The sequence below is a fragment of the Passer domesticus genome (assembly GCF_036417665.1).
Source record: "Passer domesticus isolate bPasDom1 chromosome 8 unlocalized genomic scaffold, bPasDom1.hap1 SUPER_8_unloc_1, whole genome shotgun sequence".
In the NCBI taxonomy this organism is placed as follows: domain Eukaryota; kingdom Metazoa; phylum Chordata; class Aves; order Passeriformes; family Passeridae; genus Passer; species Passer domesticus.
In genome coordinates, this window is record NW_026989900.1 from 1 (window position 1) to 26,659 (window position 26,659).

The following is a 26,659-nucleotide window of genomic DNA, read 5'->3' on the forward strand; positions in this document are numbered from 1 at the left end:
GATTTACCCCTATAGGGACCCATTGCCACATAGTGAGCCATTGATTTTCCCTATAGGGACCCCCTGCCACAAAGTGAGCCATTGATTTACCCTATAGGGACGTCCTGCCACATAGTGAGCCATTGATTTACCCCATAGGGGACCCATTGCCACATAGTGAGCCATTGATTTACACTATAGGGACCCCTCTGCCACATAGTGAGCCATTGATTTACCCTGAAGGGACCCCTTGCCACATAGTGAGCCATTGATTTTCCCTATAGGGACCCCCCTGCCACATAGTGAGCCATTGATTTTTTCCCTATAGGGACGTCCTGCCCACATAGTGAGCCATAGCCATCGATGGACACTGATGACCACCAGTGGTCATTCATGGCCACCGATGGTCACTGATGGTCATCGATGGTCACTGATGGTCACTGGTGGCCATCGATGGTCACTGATGACCACCAGTGGTCATTGCTGGTCATCGATGGCCATCCATGGTCTCAAAATCGCCTTTCGGCAACGCCCGCCACACCGCCGTAAAGCGCCGCGTCGCCTCGCCGCGATTCCACGCGCCACACCGCCGCAAAGCGAGCACTCGCGACAACATGGCGCCGCGCGGCCCGCCTCGGTGTATCCCGGCGCGCCCCGCGCTCGGCGGCGTTGTGCCTCGGTGTATCCCAGCATGCCCCGCGCCGCCGCCGCGCCATTCCCGGCAGTCCCCGCGCCGCCCTCAGCAGCCGCCGCCGCCGCCGCTCCGGTGGGTACCGGGATGGCGGGGAGCGATTCCCGCCGGGACCGGGATCACCGGGGAGGCCCCGGCCTCCGCCGGCACCGCCCTGAGCTCCGGTGTCGCCCGCAGGTCCCGGATCGCCCCCGCGCGCCGAGTGAGGAAATGGTGAGGGAACGGCTCCCCCCCCATCGCCGCAGCAATGGAACCGGCCGGGAGCCAGCCCCGCCCCGTCCCCCCCCCCCTCCCGCGGCGGGGAATGGAACCGGCCGGGCCCGGAGCGAGCCCCGCCCACCCCGAGCTCCCAGTTCAGCCCAGTATGGCCCAGTACGGCCCAGTACGGCCCAGTATGGCCTCCCAGTATGGCCCAGTACGGCCCAGTATGGCCCAGTACGGCCCAGTATGGCCCAGTACGGCCCAGTACGGCCCAGTGACCTCCCAATACGGCCCAGTATGGCCCAGTCCCCCTCCCAGTTCAGCCCAGTCCCTCCCAGTCCCTCCCCAGTACAAACCAGTCCCCTCCCAGTTCCCTCCCCGTCCATCCCAGTATGGCCCCAGTCTGTCCCAGTCCGTCCCAGTTTGATCCCGGTCCCTCCCAGTATGGCCCCAGTCCATCCCAGTCGCTCCCAGTCCCTCCCAGTTTGATCCCAGTCCCCTCCCAGTACAAACCAGTAACCCCCAGTCCTTCCCGGTCACTCCCAGTAAAAACCAGTCCCTCCCAGTCCCTCCCAGTCCATCCCAGTTTGATCCCAGTTAGATCCCAGTCCATCCCAGTTCCCTCCCAGTCCCCTCCCAGTACAAACCAGTTCCCTCCCAGTCCCTCCCAGTTTGATCCCAGTCCCTCCCAGTATGGCCCCAGTCCATCCCAGTCCCTCCCAGTTTGATCCCAGTCCCCCCCAGTCCCCTCCCAGTTAGTTCCAGTCCATCCCAGTCCCTCCCAGTATAAACTAGTCCCCTCCCAGTCCATCACAATTTGATCCCAGTCCCTCCCAGTACAAACCAGTATAAACCAGTTCCCTCCCAGTCCCCTCCCAGTTCCCTCCCAGTTCCCTCCCAGTCCCTCCCAGTTAGTTCCAGTCCCTTCCCAGTCCCTCCCAGTCCCTCCAGTAAAAACCAGTCCCCTCCCAGTCCATCCCAGTCCCTCCCAGTCCCTCCCAGTTTGATTCCAGTCCCCCCCAGTCCATCCCAGTATGGCCCAGTCCCTCCCAGTCCCTCCCAGTTGGATCCCAGTGCATTCCAGTTTGATCCCGGTGCCTCCCAGTATAACCCAGTTCCCCCCCAGTTCCCCCCCAGTCCCTCCCAGTATAAACCAGTCCCCCCAGTCCCCCCCCCAGTCCCCCCCAGTCCCTCCCAGTCCCTCCCAGTATAACCAGTTCCCCCAGCACGGGCGGCTCAAGCTCCGCCCCCCGGACGCGGCGCGGCGCCGGCAGCGCGAGGAGAAACTGAGGCACTACCGGGAGAGCATGGAGCGCCTGCTGCAGGTACTGGTTATACTGGTTTGTACTGGTTTGTACTGGTTTGTACTGGTCTGATCACACTGAGGCACTACCGGGAGAGCATGGAGCGCCTCCTGCAGGTACTGGTTTGTACTGGTTTGTACTGGTTTGTACTGGGATCACACTGAGGCACTACCGGGAGAGCATGGAGCGCCTCCTGCAGGTACTGGTTTGTACTGGTTTGTACTGGTTTGTACTGGGATCACACTGAGGCACTACCGGGAGAGCATGGAGCGCCTCCTGCAGGTACTGGTTTGTACTGGTTATACTGGTTTGTACTGGTTATGTACTGGTCTGTACTGGTCTGATCACACTGAGGCACTACCGGGAGAGCATGGAGCGCCTCCTGCAGGTACTGGTTATACTGGTTATACTGGTTTGTACTGGTCTGTACTGGTCTGATCACACTGAGGCACTACCGGGAGAGCATGGAGCGCCTCCTGCAGGTACTGGTTATACTGGTTTGTACTGGTTTGTACTGGTCTGTACTGGTCTGATCACACTGAGGCACTACCGGGAGAGCATGGAGCGCCTCCTGCAGGTTTGTACTGGTTATACTGGTTTGTACTGGTTTGTACTGGTCTGATCACACTGAGGCACTACCGGGAGAGCATGGAGCGCCTCCTGCAGGTACTGGTTTGTACTGGTTTGTACTGGTCTGTACTGGTCTGTACTGGTCTGATCACACTGAGGCACTACCGGGAGAGCATGGAGCGCCTGCTGCAGGTACTGGTTATACTGGTTTGTACTGGTTTGTACTGGTCTGTACTGGTCTGATCACACTGAGGCACTACCGGGAGAGCATGGAGCGCCTCCTGCAGGTACTGGTTTGTACTGGTTTGTACTGGTCTGTACTGGTCTGATCACACTGAGGCACTACCGGGAGAGCATGGACCAGCTGCTGCAGGTACTGGTTTGTACTGGTTTGTACTGGTTTGTACTGGTCTGTACTGGTCTGATCACACTGAGGCACTACCGGGAGAGCATGGACCAGCTGCTGCAGGTACTGGTTATACTGGTTTGTACTGGTTTGTACTGGTCTGATCACACTGAGGCACTACCGGGAGAGCATGGAGCGGCTGCTGCAGGTACTGGTTATACTGGTTTGTACTGGTTTGTACTGGTCTGTACTGGTCTGATCACACTGAGGCACTACCGGGAGAGCATGGAGCGCCTGCTGCAGGTACTGGTTATACTGGTTTGTACTGGTTTGTACTGGTCTGTACTGGTCTGATCACACTGAGGCACTACCGGGAGAGCATGGAGCGCCTGCTGCAGGTACTGGTTATACTGGTTTGTACTGGTTTGTACTGGTCTGTACTGGTCTGATCACACTGAGGCACTACCGGGAGAGCATGGAGCGCCTGCTGCAGGTACTGGTTATACTGGTTTGTACTGGTTTGTACTGGTCTGTACTGGTCTGATCACACTGAGGCACTACCGGGAGAGCATGGAGCGCCTGCTGCAGGTACTGGTTATACTGGTTTGTACTGGTTTGTACTGGTCTGTACTGGTCTGATCACACTGAGGCACTACCGGGAGAGCATGGAGCGCCTGCTGCAGGTTTGTACTGGTTATACTGGTCTGTACTGGTTTGTACTGGTCTGTACTGGTTTGTACTGGTCTGATCACACTGAGGCACTACCGGGAGAGCATGGAGCGCCTCCTGCAGGTACTGGTTATACTGGTCTGTACTGGTTTGTACTGGTTTGTACTGGTCTGTACTGGTTATACTGGTTTGTACTGGTTATACTGGTTTGTACTGGTTTGTACTGGTTATACTGGTTTGTACTGGTTTGTACTGGTTTGTACTGGTTATACTGGTTTGTACTGGTTTGTACTGGTTTGTACTGGTCTGTACTGGTTATACTGGTTTGTACTGGTTATACTGGTTTGTACTGGTTATACTGGTTTGTACTGGTTATACTGGTTTGTACTGGGACGGACTGGGAGGGACTGGGATCAAACTGGGAGCGACTGGTTTATAACTGGGAGGGACTGGGGGTGTTACTGGTCTGTACTGGGAGGGGATTGGGCTTTACTGGGGCTGTACTGGTTCATACTGGTCTGTACTGGTCTGAACTGGGATTCCCCCCATCCAGCAGGGGGCGCCGCCCACCCGGGTGTTATCCCTGACTGGAACTGGGGTGTACTGGTTTGTACTGGTCTGTACTGGGGTGTACTGGGATGTACTGGTTTGTACTGGGATATACTGGGATATACTGGTTTGTACTGGGATATACTGGTTTGTACTGGTCTGTACTGGGATGTACTGGGATGTACTGGTTTGAACTGGTTCATACTGGTTTATACTGGTCTGTACTGGTCTATACTGGTCTGTACTGGTTTATACTGGTCTATACTGGGATGTACTGGGATATACTGGTTTGAACTGGTTCATACTGGTTTATATTGGTTTATACTGGTCTATACTGGTTTATACTGGTCTGTACTGGTTTATACTGCTCTGTACTGGTTTGTACTGGTCTGGACTGGTTTATACTGGTCTGGACTGGTTTATACTGGTCTGTACTGGTTTATACTGGTCTATACTGGTTTATACTGGGATATACTGGTTTGAGCTGGTTCATACTGGTTTATACTGGTCTATACTGGTCTATACTGGTTTATACTGGGATGCACTGATTTGAACTGGTTCATACTGGTTTAGATTGGTTTATACTGGTCTATGCTGGTTTGTACTGGTTCAAACTGGTCTGTACTGGTTCATACTGGTTCATACTGGTCTGTACTGGTCCGGCAGGGGGCGCTGCCCGCGCAGGCGCTGTCCCTGCCTGGAACTGGGAATTACTGGGTTTATACTGGTTCCTACTGGTCTGTACTGGTCTATACTGGTTTATACTGGTCTGTACTGGTTCATACTGGTCTGTACTGGTCCGGCAGGGGGCGCTGCCCGCGCAGGCGCTGTCCCTGCCTGGAACTGGGAATTATTGGGAATTACTGGGTTTATACTGGTCTGTACTGGTCTGTACTGGTTTATACTGGTTCATACTGGTTTATACTGGTCTGTACTGGTTCATACTGGTCTGTACTGGTCCGGCAGGGGGCGCTGCCCGCGCAGGCGCTGTCCCTGACGGGGCTCCGTGCTGGCCGCCAATCCCGACGTGGGCACCTGCTGGAACCTGCGCCGCCGGGCCCTGGCTGCACTGGGAGGGGACTGGTTCGTACTGGTTTATACTGGTTTATACTGGTTTATACTGGTTTGTACTGGTTTGGGCTGGGAGGGCGCTGGGAGGGGTTAGGGGAGGGCCGGGAGGGGCTGGAGAGCCCTCAGTGGGCTGTACTGGTTTGTACTGGTCTGTACTGGTTTGTATCTGCTTACATTATACTGGTTTATACTGGTTTATACTGGTTTATACTGGTTTATACTGGTTTATACTGGTTTATACTGGTTTTTATTCATTTTTACTGGTTTTTAGTCATTTTTACTGGTTTTTACTGGTTTTACTGGTTTTTACCACTTACACTGGTTTATACTGGTCCATACTGGTCCATACTGGTCCCTACTAGATGGCCTTACACTTTTTTTTACTGGTTTATACTGGTTTATACTGGTTTTTACTGGTTTTTATTAATTTTTACTGGTTTTTACTGGTTTGACTGTTTTTTACCACTTGAACTGGTTTATACTGGTCCATACTGGTCTCTACTAGATGGCCTTACACTGTTTGTTACTGGTTCATACTGGTTTATACTGGTTCTTACTGGTTTTTATTAATTTATACTGGTTTTTACTGGTTTTTACTGGTTTTACTGGTTTTTACCACTTACACTGGTTTATACTGGTCCATACTGGTCCATACTGGTCCATACTGGTCCATACTGGTCCATACTGGTGTCTACCAGTTCGCCTTACGCTGTTTTTACTGTTTTTTACTGGTTTTTACTGGTTTTTACTGGTTTTTACTGGTTTTTACTGGTTTTTACATTTTTTTTTCTGTTTTTACTGTTTTTTACCGCCTATGCTGGTCCATACTGGTTTCTACTGGTTTATACTGGTCTATACTGGTTTGCCTTATACTTTTTTACTGTTTTATACTGGTTTTTACTGGTTTTTTACTGGTTTTTACTGGTTTTATTGTTTTTTTCTCACTCATACTGGTTTATACTGGTCCATACTGGTTCATACTGGTCTATACTGGTCTATACTGGTTCACTATATCCTTTTTTACTGGTTTAGACCCATTTTGTACTGGTTCTTAGTGGTTTTTACTGGTTTTTACTGGTTTTTACTGGTTTTATTGTTTTTTCTCACTCATACTGGTTTATACTGGTCCATACTGGTTTATACTGGTCCATACTGGTTTTTACTGATCTGCAGTGGTCCACAATGGTTTCTATGGGTTTATCTTACACCGGTTCTTACCGGTTCTTACTGGTTTTTACTGGTTTTTACTGGTTTTTACTGGTTTTTACCAGCTATACTGGTTTATACTGGTTTATACTGGTTTGTACTGGTTCGTACTGGTTCATACTGGTTCGTACTGGTTCCAGGGTGCCCTCGGAGCTGTCGTTCGTGGGCCAGTGCCTGGGGGTGAACCCCAAATCCTACGGGGCGTGGCACCACCCGGGGCTGGGTGCTGGGCCGCGCCGCGGCGCCCCCTGCTGGCCGGGAGGACCTGGCGCTGTGCGAGCGCCTCCTGGCGGCCGACCCCCGCAACTGTGAGTACTGGTTTGGACTGGTTTGGACTGTTTGGACTGGTCTGGACTGGTTTGGACTGGGTTGGACTGGTCTGGACTGGTTTGTACTGGTCTGGACTGGTCTGGACTGGGTTGGACTGGTCTGGACTGGTTTGGACTGGTTTGTACTGGTTTGGACTGGGTTGGACTGGTTTGGACTGGTTTGGACTGGTTTGGACTGGGACGGGGTTATACTGGGTTGTACTGGGCTGGACTGGTTTGTACTGGTTTGTACTGGGTTGTACTGGGGCGGGGTTGTACTGGGTTGTACTGGGCTGTACTGGTTTGTACTGGGGTGGGGTTCTTGAGGGTTGCTGGGTTATACTGGTTTGTACTGGTTTATACAGGTTTATACTGGGATGGGGTGCTGGGAGTCACTGGGTTATACTGGGAGTTGTACTGGTTTATACTGGGATGGAGTTCTGGGTTGTACTGGGTGATACTGGTTTGTACTGGGATGGGGCCTTGGACCTACTGGGAGGGAATTCAGGTTATGCTGGGCTTACTGGTTTATACTGGGAGCTGCCTCTGGGCCTCGGGGGCAGCTCCCAGTCCTTACTGGTTTGTACTGGTGCCCTCCCAGTATAAACCTGGTGAGGCTGGGATTCCTTACACTGCACTGGGAGCCCCTGGGGTGTGCTGGGAACGGGTTTGGCTGCACGAGGCCTTACTGGTTTATACTGGGAGCTGCCCCAGGGGCTCGGGGGCGGCTCCCAGTGCTTACTGGTTTGTACTGGTGCCCTCCCAGTCCACGCCTGGGAGCACCGGCGGGCTCTGGCGGCCGGCCAGGACCCCCGAGGCCGAGCTGGCCTTCGCCGGGGCCCTGCTGAGCCGCGACTTCTCCAACTTCTCGGCCTGGCACCACCGGCTGCGGCTGCTGGCGCCCGCCCGGAGCCGCGGGCGGCGCGAGGCCGGGGCGCTGCCCCCCGAGCGGCTGAAGGGAGGTGAGCGACGCCCCAAAATCCACCCCGGGGCCCCAAAAAACGGGAGGGATTGGGGGTGCTTGGGTAGACCTGGTGTCCCGAGTCGCCATTGGGGGTAATGGGGTAGACCTGGTGTCCCAAATCTCCATTGGGGTTAATGGGGTAGACCTGGTGTCCAAATATCCCCATTGGTTTCAGTGGGGGTAGACCTGGTGTCCCCAAATCTCCATTGGGGTTAATGGGGTAGACCTGGTGTCCCAAGTATCCCATTGGTTTCAGTGGGGGTAGACCTGGTGTCCCAAATCTCCATTGGGGTTAATGGGGTAGACCTGGTGTCCCAAATCTCCATTGGGGTTAATGGGGTAGACCTGGTGTCCCAAATCTCCATTGGTTTGAATGGGGGTAGACCTGTTGTCCAAAATCTCCATTTGGGGTAATCGGGTAGACCTGGTGTCCCAAATCTCCATTGGGGTTAATGGGGTAGACCTGGTGTCCAAATATCCCCATTGGTTTCAGTGGGGGTAGACCTGTTGTCCCAAATCTCCATTGGGGTTAATGGGGTAGACCTGGTGTCCAAGTATCCCATTGGTTTCAGTGGGGGTAGACCTGTCGTCCAAAATCTCCATTGGGGTTAATGGGGTAGACCTGGTGTCCAAAATCTCCATTTGGGGTAATCGGGTAGACCTGGTGTCCCAAATCTCCATTGGGGGTAATGGGGTAGACCTGGTGTCCAAATATCCCCATTGGTTTCAGTGGGGGTAGACCTGTTGTCCAAAATCTCCATTGGGGTTAATGGGGTAGACCTGGTGTCCAAAATCTCCATTGGTTTCAATAGGGGTAGACATGGTGTCCAGAATTTCCCATTGACTTTAATGGGGTAGACCTGTTGGCTCCAAATCCCCTTTGACTTTAAGGGGGTAGACCTGGTGTCCTTACTATCCCATTGGTTTCAATGGGGGTAGACCTGTTGTCCAAAGCCCCCATTGCCCTCACTAGTCAGACCTGACCTCCCACACACCTGGGCGTCCCCATTCAGACTTTGGGATGCCCTCTGAGATTTTGGGGGTGCCCCCTTTGCCCCCCCAGAGCTGGAGCTGGTGCAGAATGCCGTCTTTACCGACCCCACGGACCAAAGCGCCTGGGTGTACCTGCGCTGCATCCTCTCCCGAGGTAACCCGGGCTTCCCTCCCGCCCCTGAGGCTCTCACCTGGAGTTTTGGGGTGCCCCATGATGGTTTGGGTGCCCCCTGACAAGCCCCACCACCCCCGAGGGTCATCTGTGTCCACGTGGACCGCGAGGACGCAACGCTGGCCGTCGTCTTCTCCCGGCTTGTCAAGGTGAGCGGGGACGCCTGGCTACCCCCAAAAATCACCTGGGTGCACCTGGATTGCACCCAGAATCACCTGGGTGTCCTAAAAAATCACCTGGATCGCCCAAAACCCTTCAGGACCCCTCCAAACTGGTTTTCCTGAATCCCTGTCTCTTTGACTGGATGGACAACCTGGTGTCTCCTTTATCCCATTGACTTCAATGGGTAGACCTGTTGTCCCGTTTCCCCTTCATCCCAGTAAATCCTCCCAGTGTTCCCAGTTTTCCCCCTCTCCAGTGCTTCCAGCTCGCCCCCAGCGGTTTCATTTCCTCCCCCAGTGCTCCCAGTTTAAACCAGTAACCCTTCACGATCCAGCCTCGGTCGTGGGAAGATCTGATCCCCATTGACTTGAATGGGTAGACCTGGTGTCCCGTTTCTCCATCCAGTAAATCCTCCCAGTGTTCCCAGTTTTCCCCCTCTCCAGTGCTTCCAGCTCGCCCCCAGCGGTTCCATTTCCTCCCCCAGTGCTCCCAGTTTAAACCAGTAACCCTTCACGATCCAGCCTCGCTCATGGGAAGATCTGATCCCCATTGACTTGAATGGGTAGACCTGGTGTCCCGTTTTCCCCCTTCATCCCAGTAAATCCTCCCAGTGTTCCCAGTTTTCCCCCTCTCCAGTGCTTCCAGCTCGCCCCCAGCGGTTCCATTTCCTCCCCCAGTGCTCCCAGTTTAAACCAGTAACCCTTCACGATCCAGCCTCGCTAATGGAAGATCTGATCCCCATTGACTTGAATGGGTAGACCTGGTGTCCCGTTCCCCCTTTCATCCCAGTAAATCCTCCAGTGTTCCCAGTTTTCCCCCTCTCCAGTGCTTCCAGATCACCCCCAGCAGTTCCATTTCCTCCCCCAGTGCTCAGCCCTTCCCAGTGCTCCCAGTTTAAACCAGTAACCCTTCACGATCCAGCCTCGCTCATGGGAAGATCTGATCCCCATTGACTTGAATGGGTAGACCTGGTGTCCCGTTCCCCCTTTCATCCCAGTAAATCCTCCCAGTGTTCCCAGTTTTCCCCCTCTCCAGTGCTCCCAGCTCGCCCCAGCGGTTCCATTTCCTCCCCCAGTGCTCCCAGTTTAAACCAGTAACCCTTCACGATCCAGCCTCGCTCATGGGAAGATCTGATCCCCATTGACTTGAATGGGTAGACCTGGTGTCCCCGTTTCTTCATCCCAGTAAATCCTCCCAGTGTTCCCAGTTTTTCCCCCTCTCCAGTGCTTCCAGCTCGCCCCCAGCGGTTCCATTTCCTCCCCCAGTGCTCCCAGTTTAAAACCAGTAACCCTTCACGATCCAGCCTCGCTCGTGGGAAGATCTGATCCCCATTGACTTGAATGGGTAGACCTGGTGTCCCGTTTCTCCATCCCAGTAAATCCTCCCAGTGTTCCCAGTTTTCCCCCTCTCCAGTGCTCCCAGCTCGCCCCCAGCGGTTCCATTTCCTCCCCCAGTGCTCCCAGTTTAAACCAGTAACCCTTCACGATCCAGCCTCGCTAATGGAAGATCTGATCCCCATTGACTTCAATGGGTAGACCTGTTGTCCCACAATCCCCCGATGCCCCAAACATTTCCCTGCTAAAAAACTCCAATTTTAGGCCTGGAAATTCCCCGTTTTTGGCGGGAAAACACCCAAAACTTTGTGCTTTCCCCCCCCCCACAGGTGAACCCGGAGTGCCCAGAGCTGACGGCGACCCTGGATGGCTCCGCCCTGGCCGGGCCCTGGCGCTCGGCGGAGGGGCGGCCACGCCCCAGCCACACCTGGGTATCCTCCCCCTGAGGGCAGGAGGGCGGGGGCCTGGGGTGGGCGTGGCTTGGGGGTGGGCGTGGCCACCCCACCCAGCACACCTTGACAGGTGACGTCAGCTCTGCGACCTCCCTGCCCCGCCCACCGAGGGCCCCGCCCGCGTGGAGGTCACCTGGGCGCCTGACTCCGCCGCCCCACGAGGTGACGCTGCTGCCAGGTGAGGCCACGCCCCCCCTTCTATGGCCACGCCCACTTCTGGCCACGCCCTTTCGTCGCCTGCCACGCCCTTTTCTCACCCAGGTGAGGCCGAGGCTTGGTGGCAGGAGCCAATAGTGGAGAGGGAGCTGTTCTGGTGAGCCACGCCCCCTTTTCATAAGCCACGCCCCTTTCCACAAAGCCACGCCCCTTCCTCACCTGTTGGCCCCGCCCCCAGGCCGGAGCTGGGCGTGGCCGACGCTCAGGTGCTGCAGGAGCAGGTGCAGATGTGCCAGGAGCTGCTGGAGCTCGAGCCCCAGAGCCGCGGTGAGAGCCCAAAAAAACCCCAAAAAACGCCCCCGGGACAAGCCCAAAACACCCCAAAAAAAATCCTAAATACACCAAAAAAATGCCCAAAAAAACCCCCAAAAAACGCCTCCAGGACAAGCCCAAAACAGCCAAAAAAATCCTAAATACACCAAAAAAATGCCCAAAAAAACCCCAAAAAACGCCTCCGGGACAACCCCAAAACAGCCTAAAAAAATCCTAAATACACCAAAAAAATGCCCAAAAAATGCCCAAAACACCCTAAAAAAATCCTAAACCCACCCCCAAAATACACCAAAAAATGCCCAAAAAACCCCAAAACAGCCTAAAAAAATCCTAAACCCACCCCCGAAATACACCCAAAAAATGGCCAAAAAAACCCCAAAAAATGCCTCCAGGACAAGCCCAAAACACCCCAAAAAAATCCTAAACCCACCCCCAAAATACACCAAAAAAAGCCCAAAAAAACCCCAAAACACCCTAAAAAAATCCTAAACCCACCCCCGAAATACACCAAAAAATGGGCCCAAAAAAACCCCAAAACAGCCTAAAAAAATCCTAAACCCACCCCGAAATACACCAAAAAAATGCCCAAAAAACGCCCCGACCCAATCCTAGACAAACCCAAAAATACCCCAAGAACACCCCAAAAATACCCAAAAAACCACCCCCAAAATACTCCAAAAAATACCCAAAAATGCCCCCAAAACACGCTAAAAAACATCACAGAAACACCCCCAAAACACCCCAAAAATCACCTCAAAATATCCCAAAAAAATCCCACAGAATACCTCAAAAATAACCCTAAAAATACCCCAAAAAATACCCCAAATCCACCCTCAAAATACCCAAAAAACACCCCAAAAAACCCTCGAAAATAACTCCAAAATACTCAAAAAAACCCCAAAACCACTCTCAAAATATCCCAAAAAAATCCCACAAAATACCTAAAAAATAACCCCAAATACCCAAAAAACCCCAAAACCACCCCCAAAATATCCCAAAAAAATCCCACAAAATACCTCAAAAATAACCCCAAAATACCAAAAAAAAACCCCAAAACCACCCTCAAAATATCCCAAAAAAATCCCACAAAATACCTAAAAAATAACCCCAAAATACCCCCAAAAAAACCCCAAAACCACCCTCAAAATACCCAAGAAACACCCCAAAAAACCCTCGAAAATCACCCCAAAGTAGCCCAAAAAACCCCAAAACCACTCTCAAAATATCCCAAAAAAATCCCACAAAATACCTCGAAAATAACCCCAAAATACCCAAAAAAAAAACCCCAAAACCACCCTCAAAATACCCAAAAACCACCCCAAAAAACCCTCAAAAATAACCCCAAAATACCCAAAAAAAACCCCAAAATCTCCCCAAAATATCCCAAAAAAATCCCCCAAAATACCTCAAAAATAACCCTAAAATACAAAAAAAAACCCAAAACCACCCTCAAAATATCCCAAAAAAATCCCCCAAAATACCTCAAAAAAACCCCAAAATACAAAAAAACCCCTCCAAAACCACCCTCAAAATACCTCAAAACCACCCCAAAAATACCTCAAAAATAACCCCAAAATACCCCAAAAAACATCCCAAAAACCCCTCGAAAATCACCCCAAAATACCCCAAAAAACCCCAAAACCACTCTCAAAATATCCCAAAAAAATCCCACAAAATACCTCAAAAATAACCCCAAAATACCCCAAAAAACCCCAAAACCACCCCCAAAATACCCCAAAAATAACCCCAAAAATACCTCAAAAATAACCCCAAAATGCCCCCAAAATACCCCAAAAATCACCTCAAAATATCCCAAAAAAATCCCACAAAATACCTCAAAAATAACCTCAAAATACCCCAAAAAACCCCAAAACCACCCCCAAAATACCCAAAAAATGCCCCAAAACCCCCCCAAAGTCACCCTAAAAATTCCCCCCAAAACCACCCTAAAAGTACCCCCAAAATACCCTAAAACAGCCCCAAAATACCCCAAAACCACTCAAAAATACCCCAAAAGCACCCCAAAAATATAAAAAAACTGCCCCCAAAATACCTCAAAAATAACCCCAAAATACCCAAAAAAACCCCAAACCACCCTCAAAATACCCCCCCAAAAATACCTCAAAAATAACCCTAAAATAAAAAAAAAACCCCAAACCCACCCCCAAAATATCACAAAAAAATCCCACAAAATACCTCAAAGATAACCCCAAAATACTCCAAAAAACACCCAAAAACCACCCCCAAAATACCTCAAAAATAACCCCAAAATGCCCCCAAAATACCCCAAAAAACCCCCAAACCACCCTCAAAATATCCCAAAAAAATCCCACAAAATACCTCAAAAATAACCCCAAAATACCCAAAAAACCCCCAAAATGTCCCCAAAAAATCCCACAAAATACCTCAAAAATAACCCCAAAATACTCAAAAAAACCCCAAAACCTCTCTAAAAATATCCCAAAAAAATCCCCCAAAATTCCTCAAAAATACCCCCAAAATACCCAAAAAAAACCCCAAATATCCCCAAAAAATCCCACAAAACACCTCGAAAATAACCCCAAAATACTCAAAAAAACCCCAAACCCACCCCCAAAATATCCCAAAAAAATCCCACAAAATACCTCGAAAATAACCCCAAAATGCCCCCAAAATACCCCAAAATCACCTCCAAAATATCCCAAAAAAATCCCACAAAATACCTCAAAAATAACTCCAAAATAAAAAAAAAACCACCCCAAAACCACCGCCAAAATACCTCAAAAATAACCCTAAAATACAAAAAAACCCCAAAACCACTCTCAAAATATCCCCAAAAAATCCCACAAAATACCTCAAAAAAAACCCAAAATACCAAAAAACCCCAAAACCACTCTCAAAATATCCCAAAAAAATCCCACAAAATACTTCAAAAATAACCCCAAAATACCCCAAAACCCCCCCAAAATATCCCAAAAAAATCCCACAAAATACCTCGAAAATAACCCCAAAATACCCAAAAAAAACCCCAAAATCTCCCCAAAATATCCCAAAAAAATCCCACAAAACACCTAAAAAATAACCCTAAAAATACCCCAAAAAAAACCCCAAAACCACCCTCAAAATACCCAAAAAACACCCCAAAAAACCCTCGAAAATCACCCCAAAATACCCCAAAAAACCCCCAAAATCTCCCCAAAATATCCCACAAAATACCTCAAAAATAACCCCAAAAAACCCCAAAACCACCCTCAAAATATCCCCAAAAAAATCCCACAAAATACCTCGAAAATACCCCAAAATGCCCCCAAAATACCCCAAAAATCACCTCCAAATATCCCAAAAAAATCCCACAAAATACCTCAAAAATAACCCTAAAATACAAAAAAACCCCAAAACCACCCTCAAAATACCCAAAAAACACCCCAAAAAACCCTCGAAAATAACCCCGAAATACCTCAAAAAAACCCCAAAACCACTCTCAAAATATCCCAAAAAAATCCTACAAAATACCTCAAAAATAACCCCAAAATACAAAAAAAAAAACCCCAAATATCCCAAAAAAATCCCACAAAATACCTCAAAAATAACCCCAAAATACAAAAAAAAAACCCCAAATATCCCAAAAAAATCCCACAAAATACCTCAAAAATAACCCCAAAATACAAAAAAAAACCCCAAAACCACCCCCAAAATACCCCAAAAATAACGCCAAAAATACCTCAAAAATAACCCCAAAATGCCCTCAAAATACCCCAAAAATCACCTCAAAATACCCCAAAAAAATCCCACAAAATACCTCGAAAATAACCCCAAAATACCCCAAAAAACCCCAAAACCACCCTCAAAATACCCAAGAAACACCCCAAAAAACCCTCGAAAATCACCCCAAAATAGCCCAAAAAACCCCAAAACCACCCTCAAAATACCTCAAAAAAATCCCACAAAATACCTCAAAAATCACCCCAAAATACCCAAAAAAAACCCCAAAACCACCCTCAAAATACCCAAAAAACACCCCAAAAAACCCTCGAAAATAACCCCAAAATACCCCAAAAAACCCCAAAACCACTCTCAAAATATCCCAAAAAAATCCCCCAAAATACCTCAAAAATAACCCCAAAATACAAAAAAGAACCCCAAAATATCCCAAAAAAATCCCACAAAATACCTCAAAAATAACCCCAAAATACAAAAAAAAAACCCCAAAACCACCCCCAAAATACCCCAAAAATACCTCAAAAATAACCCCAAAATGCCCCCAAAATACCCCAAAAATCACCTCAAAATACCCCAAAAAAATCCCACAAAATACCTCAAAAATCACCCCAAAATACCCCCAAAAAAACCCCAAAACCACCCCCAAAATACCCAAAAAATGCCCCAAAACCCCCCCAAAGTCACCCTAAAAATTCCCCCCAAACCACCCTAAAAGTACCCCCAAAATACCCTAAAACAGCCCCAAAATACCCCAAAACCACTCAAAAATACCCCAAAAATATAAAAAAATATAAATAAAACCAACCCCAAAATACCCAAAAACCGCTGAAAACCAATCCCAGAAATGCCCCAAAACTGCCCCAAAATCGCCCCAAAATACCCGAAAAATGCCCCCAAAAAACACCCCATAACCACCCAAAAATTACCCCGTACTGGTCCATACTGGTTTATACTGGCCGATACTGGTTTATACTGGCCGATACTGGTTTATACTGGTCCATACTGGTCCATACTGGTTTATACTGGTTTATACTGGTCCATACTGGTCCGTACTGGTCCATACTGGTTTATACTGGTCCGTACTGGTCCATACTGGTCCATACTGGTCCGTACTGGTCCGTACTGGTCCATACTGGTTTATACTGGTCTGTACTGGTCCATACTGGTTTATACTGGTCCATACTGGTCCATACTGGTCCATACTGGTCCGTACTGGTCCATACTGGTCCGTACTGGTCCGTACTGGTCCGTACTGGTCCATACTGGTCCATACTGGTCCGTACTGGTTTATACTGGTCCGTACTGGTCCATACTGGTCCGTACTGGTTTATACTGGTCCGTACTGGTCCGTACTGGTCCGTACTGGTCCATACTGGTCCATACTGGTTTATACTGGTCCGTACTGGTCCATACTGGTCCATACTGGTTTATACCGGTCCGTACTGGTCCGTACTGGTCCATACTGGTCCATACTGGCCCGTACTGGTCCATACTGGTCCGTACTGGTCCGTACTGGTCCATACTGGTCCGTACTGCTCCGTACTGGTCCATACTGGTCCATACTGGTCCGTACTGGTCCGTACTGGTCCGTACTGGTTTATACCGGTCCGTACTGGTCCGTACTGGTCCATACTGGTTTATTCTGGTCCGTACTGGTCCATACTGGTTTATACTGGTCCATACTGGTCCGTACTGGTCCATACTGGTTTATACTGGTCCATACTGGTCCATACTGGTCCATACTGGTCCGTACTGGTCCGTACTGGTCCGTACTGGTCCATACTGGTCCATACTGGTCCGTACTGGTTTATACCGGTCCGTACTGGTCCGTACTGGTCCATACTGGTCCATACTGGTCCGTACTGGTCCATACTGGTTTATACTGGTCCATACTGGTCCGTACTGGTCCATACTGGTCCATACTGGTCCATACCGGTCCGTACTGGTCCGTACTGGTCCGTACTGGTCCATACTGGTCCATACTGGTCCGTACTGGTTTATACCGGTCCGTACTGGTCCGTACTGGTCCATACTGGTCCATACTGGTCCGTACTGGTCCATACTGGCCCGTACTGGTCCATACTGGTCCATACTGGTCCGTACTGGTCCGTACTGGTTTATACTGGTTTATACTGGTCCGTACTGGTCCCAGGCTGTTTGCTGACCCTGGCCCTGCTGCTGGCGGCGCTGGAGCCTCGGGGCCGCGCCCGGGAGATCCGGGAGCACCTGGAGAACCTGCGGGTAACTGGTTTATACTGGTTTATACTGGTTTGGGCTGGTTGGGGCTGCAAGGGGTTCAGGGGTGGGCAGGGAAGGCTTTGGGGGTTACTGGTTTGTACTGGTTTGTACTGGGAGGGGTTTGGGGCCACTGGGAGCCTCTTTAAAGGGAGTTCCGGGGTTACTGGTTTATACTGGTTTGGACTGGTTTGGACTGGTTTGGACTGGGAGAGGTTTGGGGTGTGCGGGGAACCACTGGGAGGGATTTTGGGTGGTTACTGGTTTATACTGGTTTATACTGGGAGGGGTTTGGGGGCTTTTGGAATGATGTTTTGCGGTTACTGGTTTATACTGGTTTATACTGGTTTATACTGGGAGGGCTTCAGCCCCTTCCAGTCTGCATCTCGGCTATACTGCCCTAACTGGTCCATACTGGTTTATACTGGGAAACCCCCCCCCAGTGCTTTTGGGAGAGTTTTTTTTAATCCTTACTGGTTTGTACTGGTTTGTACTGGTTTGTACTGGTTTGTACTGGTTTGTACTGGTGCAGGCCGCTGACCCGCTGCGCTCCGGCTTCGTGGCCGACGTCCGGTCCCGCTTCGAGGCCGCGCTGGCCGTACTGGGAGCGGGGGAGGGGCTGAGCCTGGCCGACAAGGTAACTGGTTTGTACTGGTTTGTACTGGTTTGTACTGGTTTGTACTGGTTTGTACTGGTTTGTACTGGTTTGGGGCCGGGGGTTACTGGTTTGGACTGGGAGGGAACTGGGACGAACTGGGAAGGGGTTTGGGGGTGCTGGGAGGGGATTAAAGGGTTAAACATGGGGATTTGGGGTTACTGGTTTATACTGGGAGGGACTTTGGGGGTTACTGGTTTGTACTGGTTTGTACTGGTTTGGGGTCTGGGGTTACTGGTTTGGACTGGGAGGGAACTGGGACGAACTGGGAGAGGATTTGGGGGTGCTGGGAGGGGATTAAAGGGTTAAACATGGGGATTTGGGGTTACTGGTTTATACTGGGAGGGACTTTGGGGGTTACTGGTTTGTACTGGTTTGTACTGGTTTGTACTGGTTTGGGGTCTGGGGTTACTGGTTTGGACTGGGAGGGGACTGGGAGGGGATTAAAGGGTTAAAAATGGGGGAAAATGCGGAAAAATTGGATTTTTTTATACGGGTTTGTACTGGTTTATACTGGTTTGGACTGGTTTGGGGTTGGGGGTTACTGGTTTGTACTGGTTTATACTGGGAGGGAGTTTGGGGGTTACTGGTTTGTACTGGTTTGTACTGATTTGGATTGGTTTGTACTGGTTCAGACAGGTTTTGACTGCTTTGGACTGGTTTAGAAGTGTTTATACTGGTTTAAAATGGTTTAAATGGTTTGTACTGGTTCATACTGGTTCATACTGGTTTATACTGGTTTATACTGGTTTAGGGCCTGACCAGCGTGCCCCTGGTGGAGCGCATGGCGGCGCTGACCCGGCTGGAGCTGCGCGGGAACGAGCTGAGAGCAGTGCCCGGGGGGCTGGGAGCGCTGCGGAGGCTGCGGGTGAGAAACCAGTACAGACCAGTAACAACCAGTAACACCAGTAACACCAGTAACACACCAGTGACACCAGTAACACACCAGTGACACCAGTAACACACCAGTCACACCAGTAACACACACCAGTGACACCAGTAACACACACCAGTGACACCAGTAACACACCAGTCACACCAGTAACACACACCAGTGACACCAGTAACACACACCAGTGACACCAGTAACACACCAGTGACACCAGTAACACACACCAGTGACACCAGTAACACACACCAGTGACACCAGTAACACACCAGTGACACCAGTAACACACCAGTGACACCAGTAACACACACCAGTCACACCAGTAACACACCAGTGACACCAGTAACACACACCAGTGACACCAGTAACACACACCAGTGACACCAGTAACACACACCAGTCACACCAGTAACACACCAGTGACACCAGTAACACACCAGTCACACCAGTAACACACACCAGTGACACCAGTAACACACACCAGTGACACCAGTAACACACCAGTCACACCAGTAACACACACCAGTGACACCAGTAACACACACCAGTGACACCAGTAACACACACCAGTCACACCAGTAACACACACCAGTCACACCAGTAACACACACCAGTGACACCAGTAACACACACCAGTGACACCAGTAACACACCAGTCACACCAGTAACACACACCAGTGACACCAGTAACACACCAGTCACACCAGTAACACACACCAGTGACACCAGTAACACACCAGTCACACCAGTAACACACCAGTGACACCAGTAACACACACCAGTCACACCAGTAACACACACCAGTGACACCAGTAACACACACCAGTGACACCAGTAACACACACCAGTGACACCAGTAACACACACCAGTGACACCAGTAACACACACCAGTCACACCAGTAACACACCAGTCACACCAGTAACACACACCAGTCACACCAGTAACACACACCAGTGACACCAGTAACACACACCAGTGACACCAGTAACACACCAGTGACACCAGTAACACACACCAGTGACACCAGTAACACACACCAGTCACACCAGTAACACACCAGTGACACCAGTAACACACACCAGTCACACCAGTAACACACACCAGTGACACCAGTAACACACCAGTGACACCAGTAACACACCAGTCACACCAGTAACACACACCAGTCACACCAGTAACACACACCAGTCACACCAGTAACACACCAGTGACACCAGTAACACACACCAGTGACACCAGTAACACACACCAGTGACACCAGTAACACACCAGTGACACCAGTAACACACACCAGTGACACCAGTAACACACACCAGTGACACCAGTAACACACACCAGTCACACCAGTAACACACACCAGTGACACCAGTAACACACCAGTGACACCAGTAACACACCAGTGACACCAGTAACACACACCAGTGACACCAGTAACACACACCAGTGACACCAGTAACACACCAGTGACACCAGTAACACACCAGTCACACCAGTAACACACACCAGTCACACCAGTAACACACACCAGTCACACCAGTAACACACCAGTGACACCAGTAACACACACCAGTGACACCAGTAACACACACCAGTGACACCAGTAACACACCAGTGACACCAGTAACACACACCAGTGACACCAGTAACACACACCAGTGACACCAGTAACACACCAGTCACACCAGTAACACACACCAGTGACACCAGTAACACACCAGTGACACCAGTAACACACCAGTGACACCAGTAACACACACCAGTGACACCAGTAACACACCAGTGACACCAGTAACACACACCAGTGACACCAGTAACACACACCAGTGACACCAGTAACACACACCAGTGACACCAGTAACACACCAGTGACACCAGTAACACACACCAGTCACACCAGTAACACACACCAGTCACACCAGTAACACACCAGTCACACCAGTAACACACACCAGTGACACCAGTAACACACACCAGTCACACCAGTAACACACACCAGTCACACCAGTAACACACACCAGTGACACCAGTAACACACCAGTGACACCAGTAACACACCAGTGACACCAGTAACACACACCAGTGACACCAGTAACACACACCAGTGACACCAGTAACACACCAGTGACACCAGTAACACACCAGTCACACCAGTAACACACACCAGTCACACCAGTAACACACACCAGTCACACCAGTAACACACCAGTGACACCAGTAACACACACCAGTGACACCAGTAACACACACCAGTGACACCAGTAACACACCAGTGACACCAGTAACACACACCAGTGACACCAGTAACACACACCAGTGACACCAGTAACACACCAGTCACACCAGTAACACACACCAGTGACACCAGTAACACACCAGTGACACCAGTAACACACCAGTGACACCAGTAACACACACCAGTGACACCAGTAACACACCAGTGACACCAGTAACACACACCAGTGACACCAGTAACACACACCAGTGACACCAGTAACACACACCAGTGACACCAGTAACACACCAGTGACACCAGTAACACACACCAGTCACACCAGTAACACACACCAGTCACACCAGTAACACACCAGTCACACCAGTAACACACCAGTGACACCAGTAACACACACCAGTGACACCAGTAACACACCAGTGACACCAGTAACACACACCAGTGACACCAGTAACACACACCAGTCACACCAGTAACACACACCAGTCACACCAGTAACACACACCAGTGACACCAGTAACACACCAGTCACACCAGTAACACACACCAGTGACACCAGTAACACACCAGTGACACCAGTAACACACACCAGTCACACCAGTAACACACACCAGTCACACCAGTAACACACACCAGTGACACCAGTAACACACCAGTCACACCAGTAACACACCAGTGACACCAGTAACACACACCAGTGACACCAGTAACACACACCAGTCACACCAGTAACACACCAGTGACACCAGTAACACACACCAGTGACACCAGTAACACACACCAGTGACACCAGTAACACACACCAGTGACACCAGTAACACACACCAGTCACACCAGTAACACACACCAGTCACACCAGTAACACACACCAGTCACACCAGTAACACACCAGTCACACCAGTAACACACACCAGTGACACCAGTAACACACCAGTGACACCAGTAACACACACCAGTCACACCAGTAACACACACCAGTGACACCAGTAACACACCAGTGACACCAGTAACACACACCAGTGACACCAGTAACACACCAGTGACACCAGTAACACACACCAGTGACACCAGTAACACACCAGTGACACCAGTAACACACACCAGTGACACCAGTAACACACCAGTGACACCAGTAACACACCAGTGACACCAGTAACACACACCAGTGACACCAGTAACACACACCAGTCACACCAGTAACACACCAGTCACACCAGTAACACACACCAGTGACACCAGTAACACACCAGTGACACCAGTAACACACACCAGTGACACCAGTAACACACCAGTGACACCAGTAACACACCAGTGACACCAGTAACACACACCAGTGACACCAGTAACACACACCAGTCACACCAGTAACACACCAGTCACACCAGTAACACACACCAGTGACACCAGTAACACACCAGTGACACCAGTAACACACACCAGTGACACCAGTAACACACCAGTGACACCAGTAACACACACCAGTGACACCAGTAACACACACCAGTCACACCAGTAACACACCAGTCACACCAGTAACACACACCAGTGACACCAGTAACACACCAGTGACACCAGTAACACACACCAGTCACACCAGTAACACACACCAGTCACACCAGTAACACACACCAGTGACACCAGTAACACACCAGTCACACCAGTAACACACCAGTCACACCAGTAACACACACCAGTGACACCAGTAACACACCAGTGACACCAGTAACACACCAGTGACACCAGTAACACACACCAGTGACACCAGTAACACACACCAGTCACACCAGTAACACACCAGTGACACCAGTAACACACACCAGTGACACCAGTAACACACACCAGTCACACCAGTAACACACACCAGTCACACCAGTAACACACCAGTGACACCAGTAACACACACCAGTGACACCAGTAACACACACCAGTGACACCAGTAACACACCAGTCACACCAGTAACACACACCAGTGACACCAGTAACACACACCAGTGACACCAGTAACACACACCAGTGACACCAGTAACACACACCAGTCACACCAGTAACACACACCAGTCACACCAGTAACACACCAGTCACACCAGTAACACACACCAGTGACACCAGTAACACACCAGTGACACCAGTAACACACACCAGTCACACCAGTAACACACACCAGTCACACCAGTAACACACACCAGTGACACCAGTAACACACCAGTGACACCAGTAACACACCAGTGACACCAGTAACACACACCAGTCACACCAGTAACACACACCAGTGACACCAGTAACACACACCAGTGACACCAGTAACACACACCAGTCACACCAGTAACACACACCAGTCACACCAGTAACACACCAGTGACACCAGTAACACACACCAGTGACACCAGTAACACACCAGTCACACCAGTAACACACACCAGTGACACCAGTAACACACACCAGTGACACCAGTAACACACACCAGTGACACCAGTAACACACACCAGTCACACCAGTAACACACACCAGTCACACCAGTAACACACCAGTCACACCAGTAACACACACCAGTGACACCAGTAACACACCAGTGACACCAGTAACACACACCAGTGACACCAGTAACACACACCAGTCACACCAGTAACACACACCAGTCACACCAGTAACACACACCAGTGACACCAGTAACACACACCAGTCACACCAGTAACACACCAGTCACACCAGTAACACACACCAGTCACACCAGTAACACACACCAGTCACACCAGTAACACACCAGTCACACCAGTAACACACACCAGTCACACCAGTAACACACCAGTGACACCAGTAACACACACCAGTGACACCAGTAACACACACCAGTGACACCAGTAACACACACCAGTCACACCAGTAACACACCAGTGACACCAGTAACACACACCAGTCACACCAGTAACACACACCAGTGACACCAGTAACACACACCAGTCACACCAGTAACACACACCAGTGACACCAGTAACACACACCAGTCACACCAGTAACACACACCAGTCACACCAGTAACACACACCAGTGACACCAGTAACACACACCAGTCACACCAGTAACACACACCAGTCACACCAGTAACACACCAGTGACACCAGTAACACACACCAGTCACACCAGTAACACACACCAGTGACACCAGTAACACACCAGTCACACCAGTAACACACCAGTCACACCAGTAACACACACCAGTGACACCAGTAACACACACCAGTGACACCAGTAACACACCAGTGACACCAGTAACACACACCAGTGACACCAGTAACACACCAGTCACACCAGTAACACACACCAGTCACACCAGTAACACACACCAGTCACACCAGTAACACACACCAGTCACACCAGTAACACACCAGTGACACCAGTAACACACCAGTCACACCAGTAACACACCAGTGACACCAGTAACACACACCAGTGACACCAGTAACACACCAGTCACACCAGTAACACACCAGTGACACCAGTAACACACACCAGTGACACCAGTAACACACACCAGTGACACCAGTAACACACACCAGTGACACCAGTAACACACACCAGTGACACCAGTAACACACACCAGTGACACCAGTAACACACACCAGTGACACCAGTAACACACCAGTGACACCAGTAACACACACCAGTCACACCAGTAACACACCAGTGACACCAGTAACACACACCAGTGACACCAGTAACACACACCAGTGACACCAGTAACACACACCAGTGACACCAGTAACACACACCAGTGACACCAGTAACACACACCAGTGACACCAGTAACACACATCAGTCCCTCCCAGTCCCTCCCAGTTCCCCCCCAGTCCCTCCCAGTTCGTCCCAGTAATCCCAGTTTGCAGGAACTGGACCTCTCCGACAATCACGTGACCGAGGTGGGCGTGGCCCCGCCCCTCCCCCGCCTGTGGCTGCTGCGGCTGGACCGGAACCGTACGTTGATACTGGTTTATACTGGTTTATACTGGTTTATACTGGTTTGGGCTGGTTTGGACTGGGAGGGGGCTGGGAGGGGAGTGGGATGAAGTGGGTGGGAACTGGGATGGAAATGGGATGAACTGGGATGGACTGGGAGGGGGCTGGGCCGTACTGGTTTATACTGGGAGGGAACTGGTTTGGACCAGGGGGTTACTGGGATGAACTGGGAGGGGACTGGGATGAACTGGGAGGGGACTGGGAAGGGACTGGGCCTTACTGGGAGTTGCTGGGATGAACTGGGCCATACTGGTTTATACTGGGAGGTCACCGGTTTGAACTGGGAGGGAACTGGGTTGAACTGGGAGGGGATTTGGGGTTACTGGTTTGTACTGGGAGGGCACTGGGTGGCCCTGAGCCTCCATACTGGTCCGTACTGGTCCATACTGGTCCATACTGGTCCGTATTGGTCCATACTGGTCCGTACTGGTCCATACTGGTCCGTACTGGTCCGTACTGGTCCATACTGGTCCATACTGGTTTATACTGGTCCGTACTGGTCCATACTGGTCCGTACTGGTCCGTACTGGTCCATACTGGTCCGTACTGGTCCGTACTGGTCCGTACTGGTCCGTACTGACTGGCCCCGCCCCCAGCCATTGGCCACGCCCCCGCTCTCGCCCCATTGGCCGCCTGGCCCCGCCTCACCCGCCTGGGATTGGCTGAGACCCCGCTGGGCTCCGCCCCCTCTGGCCCCGCCCACCTGGCCGAGCTGCTCCCCGGCGTTGACGTCACCTTCACCTGATTGGCTGCTGCCTCCAGTGCTTGGCCACGCCCCCTCACTGTGGCCACGCCCCCCCCGGTGTCAGCGTGAGCGCTTCCGGGTTCGGCCCCGCCCCTTCCGGCCTTCAATAAAGTGAGATCCCAGTTGGTCCCAGTGTGTCCCAGTTTGTTCCAGTTCATCCCAGTTCCCTCCCAGTCGCTCCCAGTCGCTCCCAGTTTGGTCCCAGTCCCTCCCAGTTGCCCCAGCCCATCCCCCCCCTCCTCCCCGGTTGCGCCACGGCGGGCGGGGCGGGGGTGGGGGAGGGGCGGGGGTGACCCCGCGGTTCCGGGGGGGGTGGGGGGGGTCGGGGTGGGGGAGGGGCGGCGGCCGGACCCGTCCGGGGGGTGGGGGAGGGGCGGGGAGCGGGGCAGGCCTGGCTCCCAAATAGTGATCCATAGCCCAGCCCTGGGGCGAGGCCCTGACAAATAGTGAGCCGGGCCCTGCCCGGAGGGGGGGGGAGGGGGAGTTGCCAAATAGTGAGTCAGATGTTGCCAAATAGTGAGCTCCGGGTCACTGCCACAAGGTGAGCCATTGAATCTCCCCAGGGGGTCCACCCTGCCACATAGTGAGCCATTGATTTTCCCCATAGGGACCCTTTGCCACATAGTGAGCCATTGATTTACCCTATAGGGACCCCCTGCCACATAGTGAGCCATTGATTTACCTTATAGGGACCCCCTGCCACATAGTGAGCCATTGATTTACCCCATAGGGA

The 26,659-nt window shown here is 51.0% G+C and overlaps 1 protein-coding gene across 1 annotated transcript; it reads left to right on the forward strand.

The window, feature by feature from the left end:
• The first annotated feature begins 467 nt into the window (after positions 1-467).
• RABGGTA (Rab geranylgeranyltransferase subunit alpha) lies at positions 468-26,049 on the forward strand. The gene is given in 21 exon segments (XM_064405868.1): positions 468-745; positions 848-883; positions 2,098-2,196; positions 4,317-4,360; positions 5,294-5,392; positions 6,727-6,799; positions 6,801-6,894; positions 7,661-7,689; positions 7,691-7,856; positions 8,922-9,005; positions 9,090-9,172; positions 10,849-10,950; positions 11,052-11,123; positions 11,125-11,149; positions 11,233-11,284; positions 11,366-11,454; positions 17,312-17,400; positions 17,927-18,031; positions 18,804-18,917; positions 25,052-25,139; positions 25,778-26,049. Coding segments are annotated over 21 exon segments (1,965 nt in total). The 5' UTR covers positions 468-472; the 3' UTR covers positions 25,927-26,049.
• The last annotated feature ends 610 nt before the right edge of the window (positions 26,050-26,659 follow it).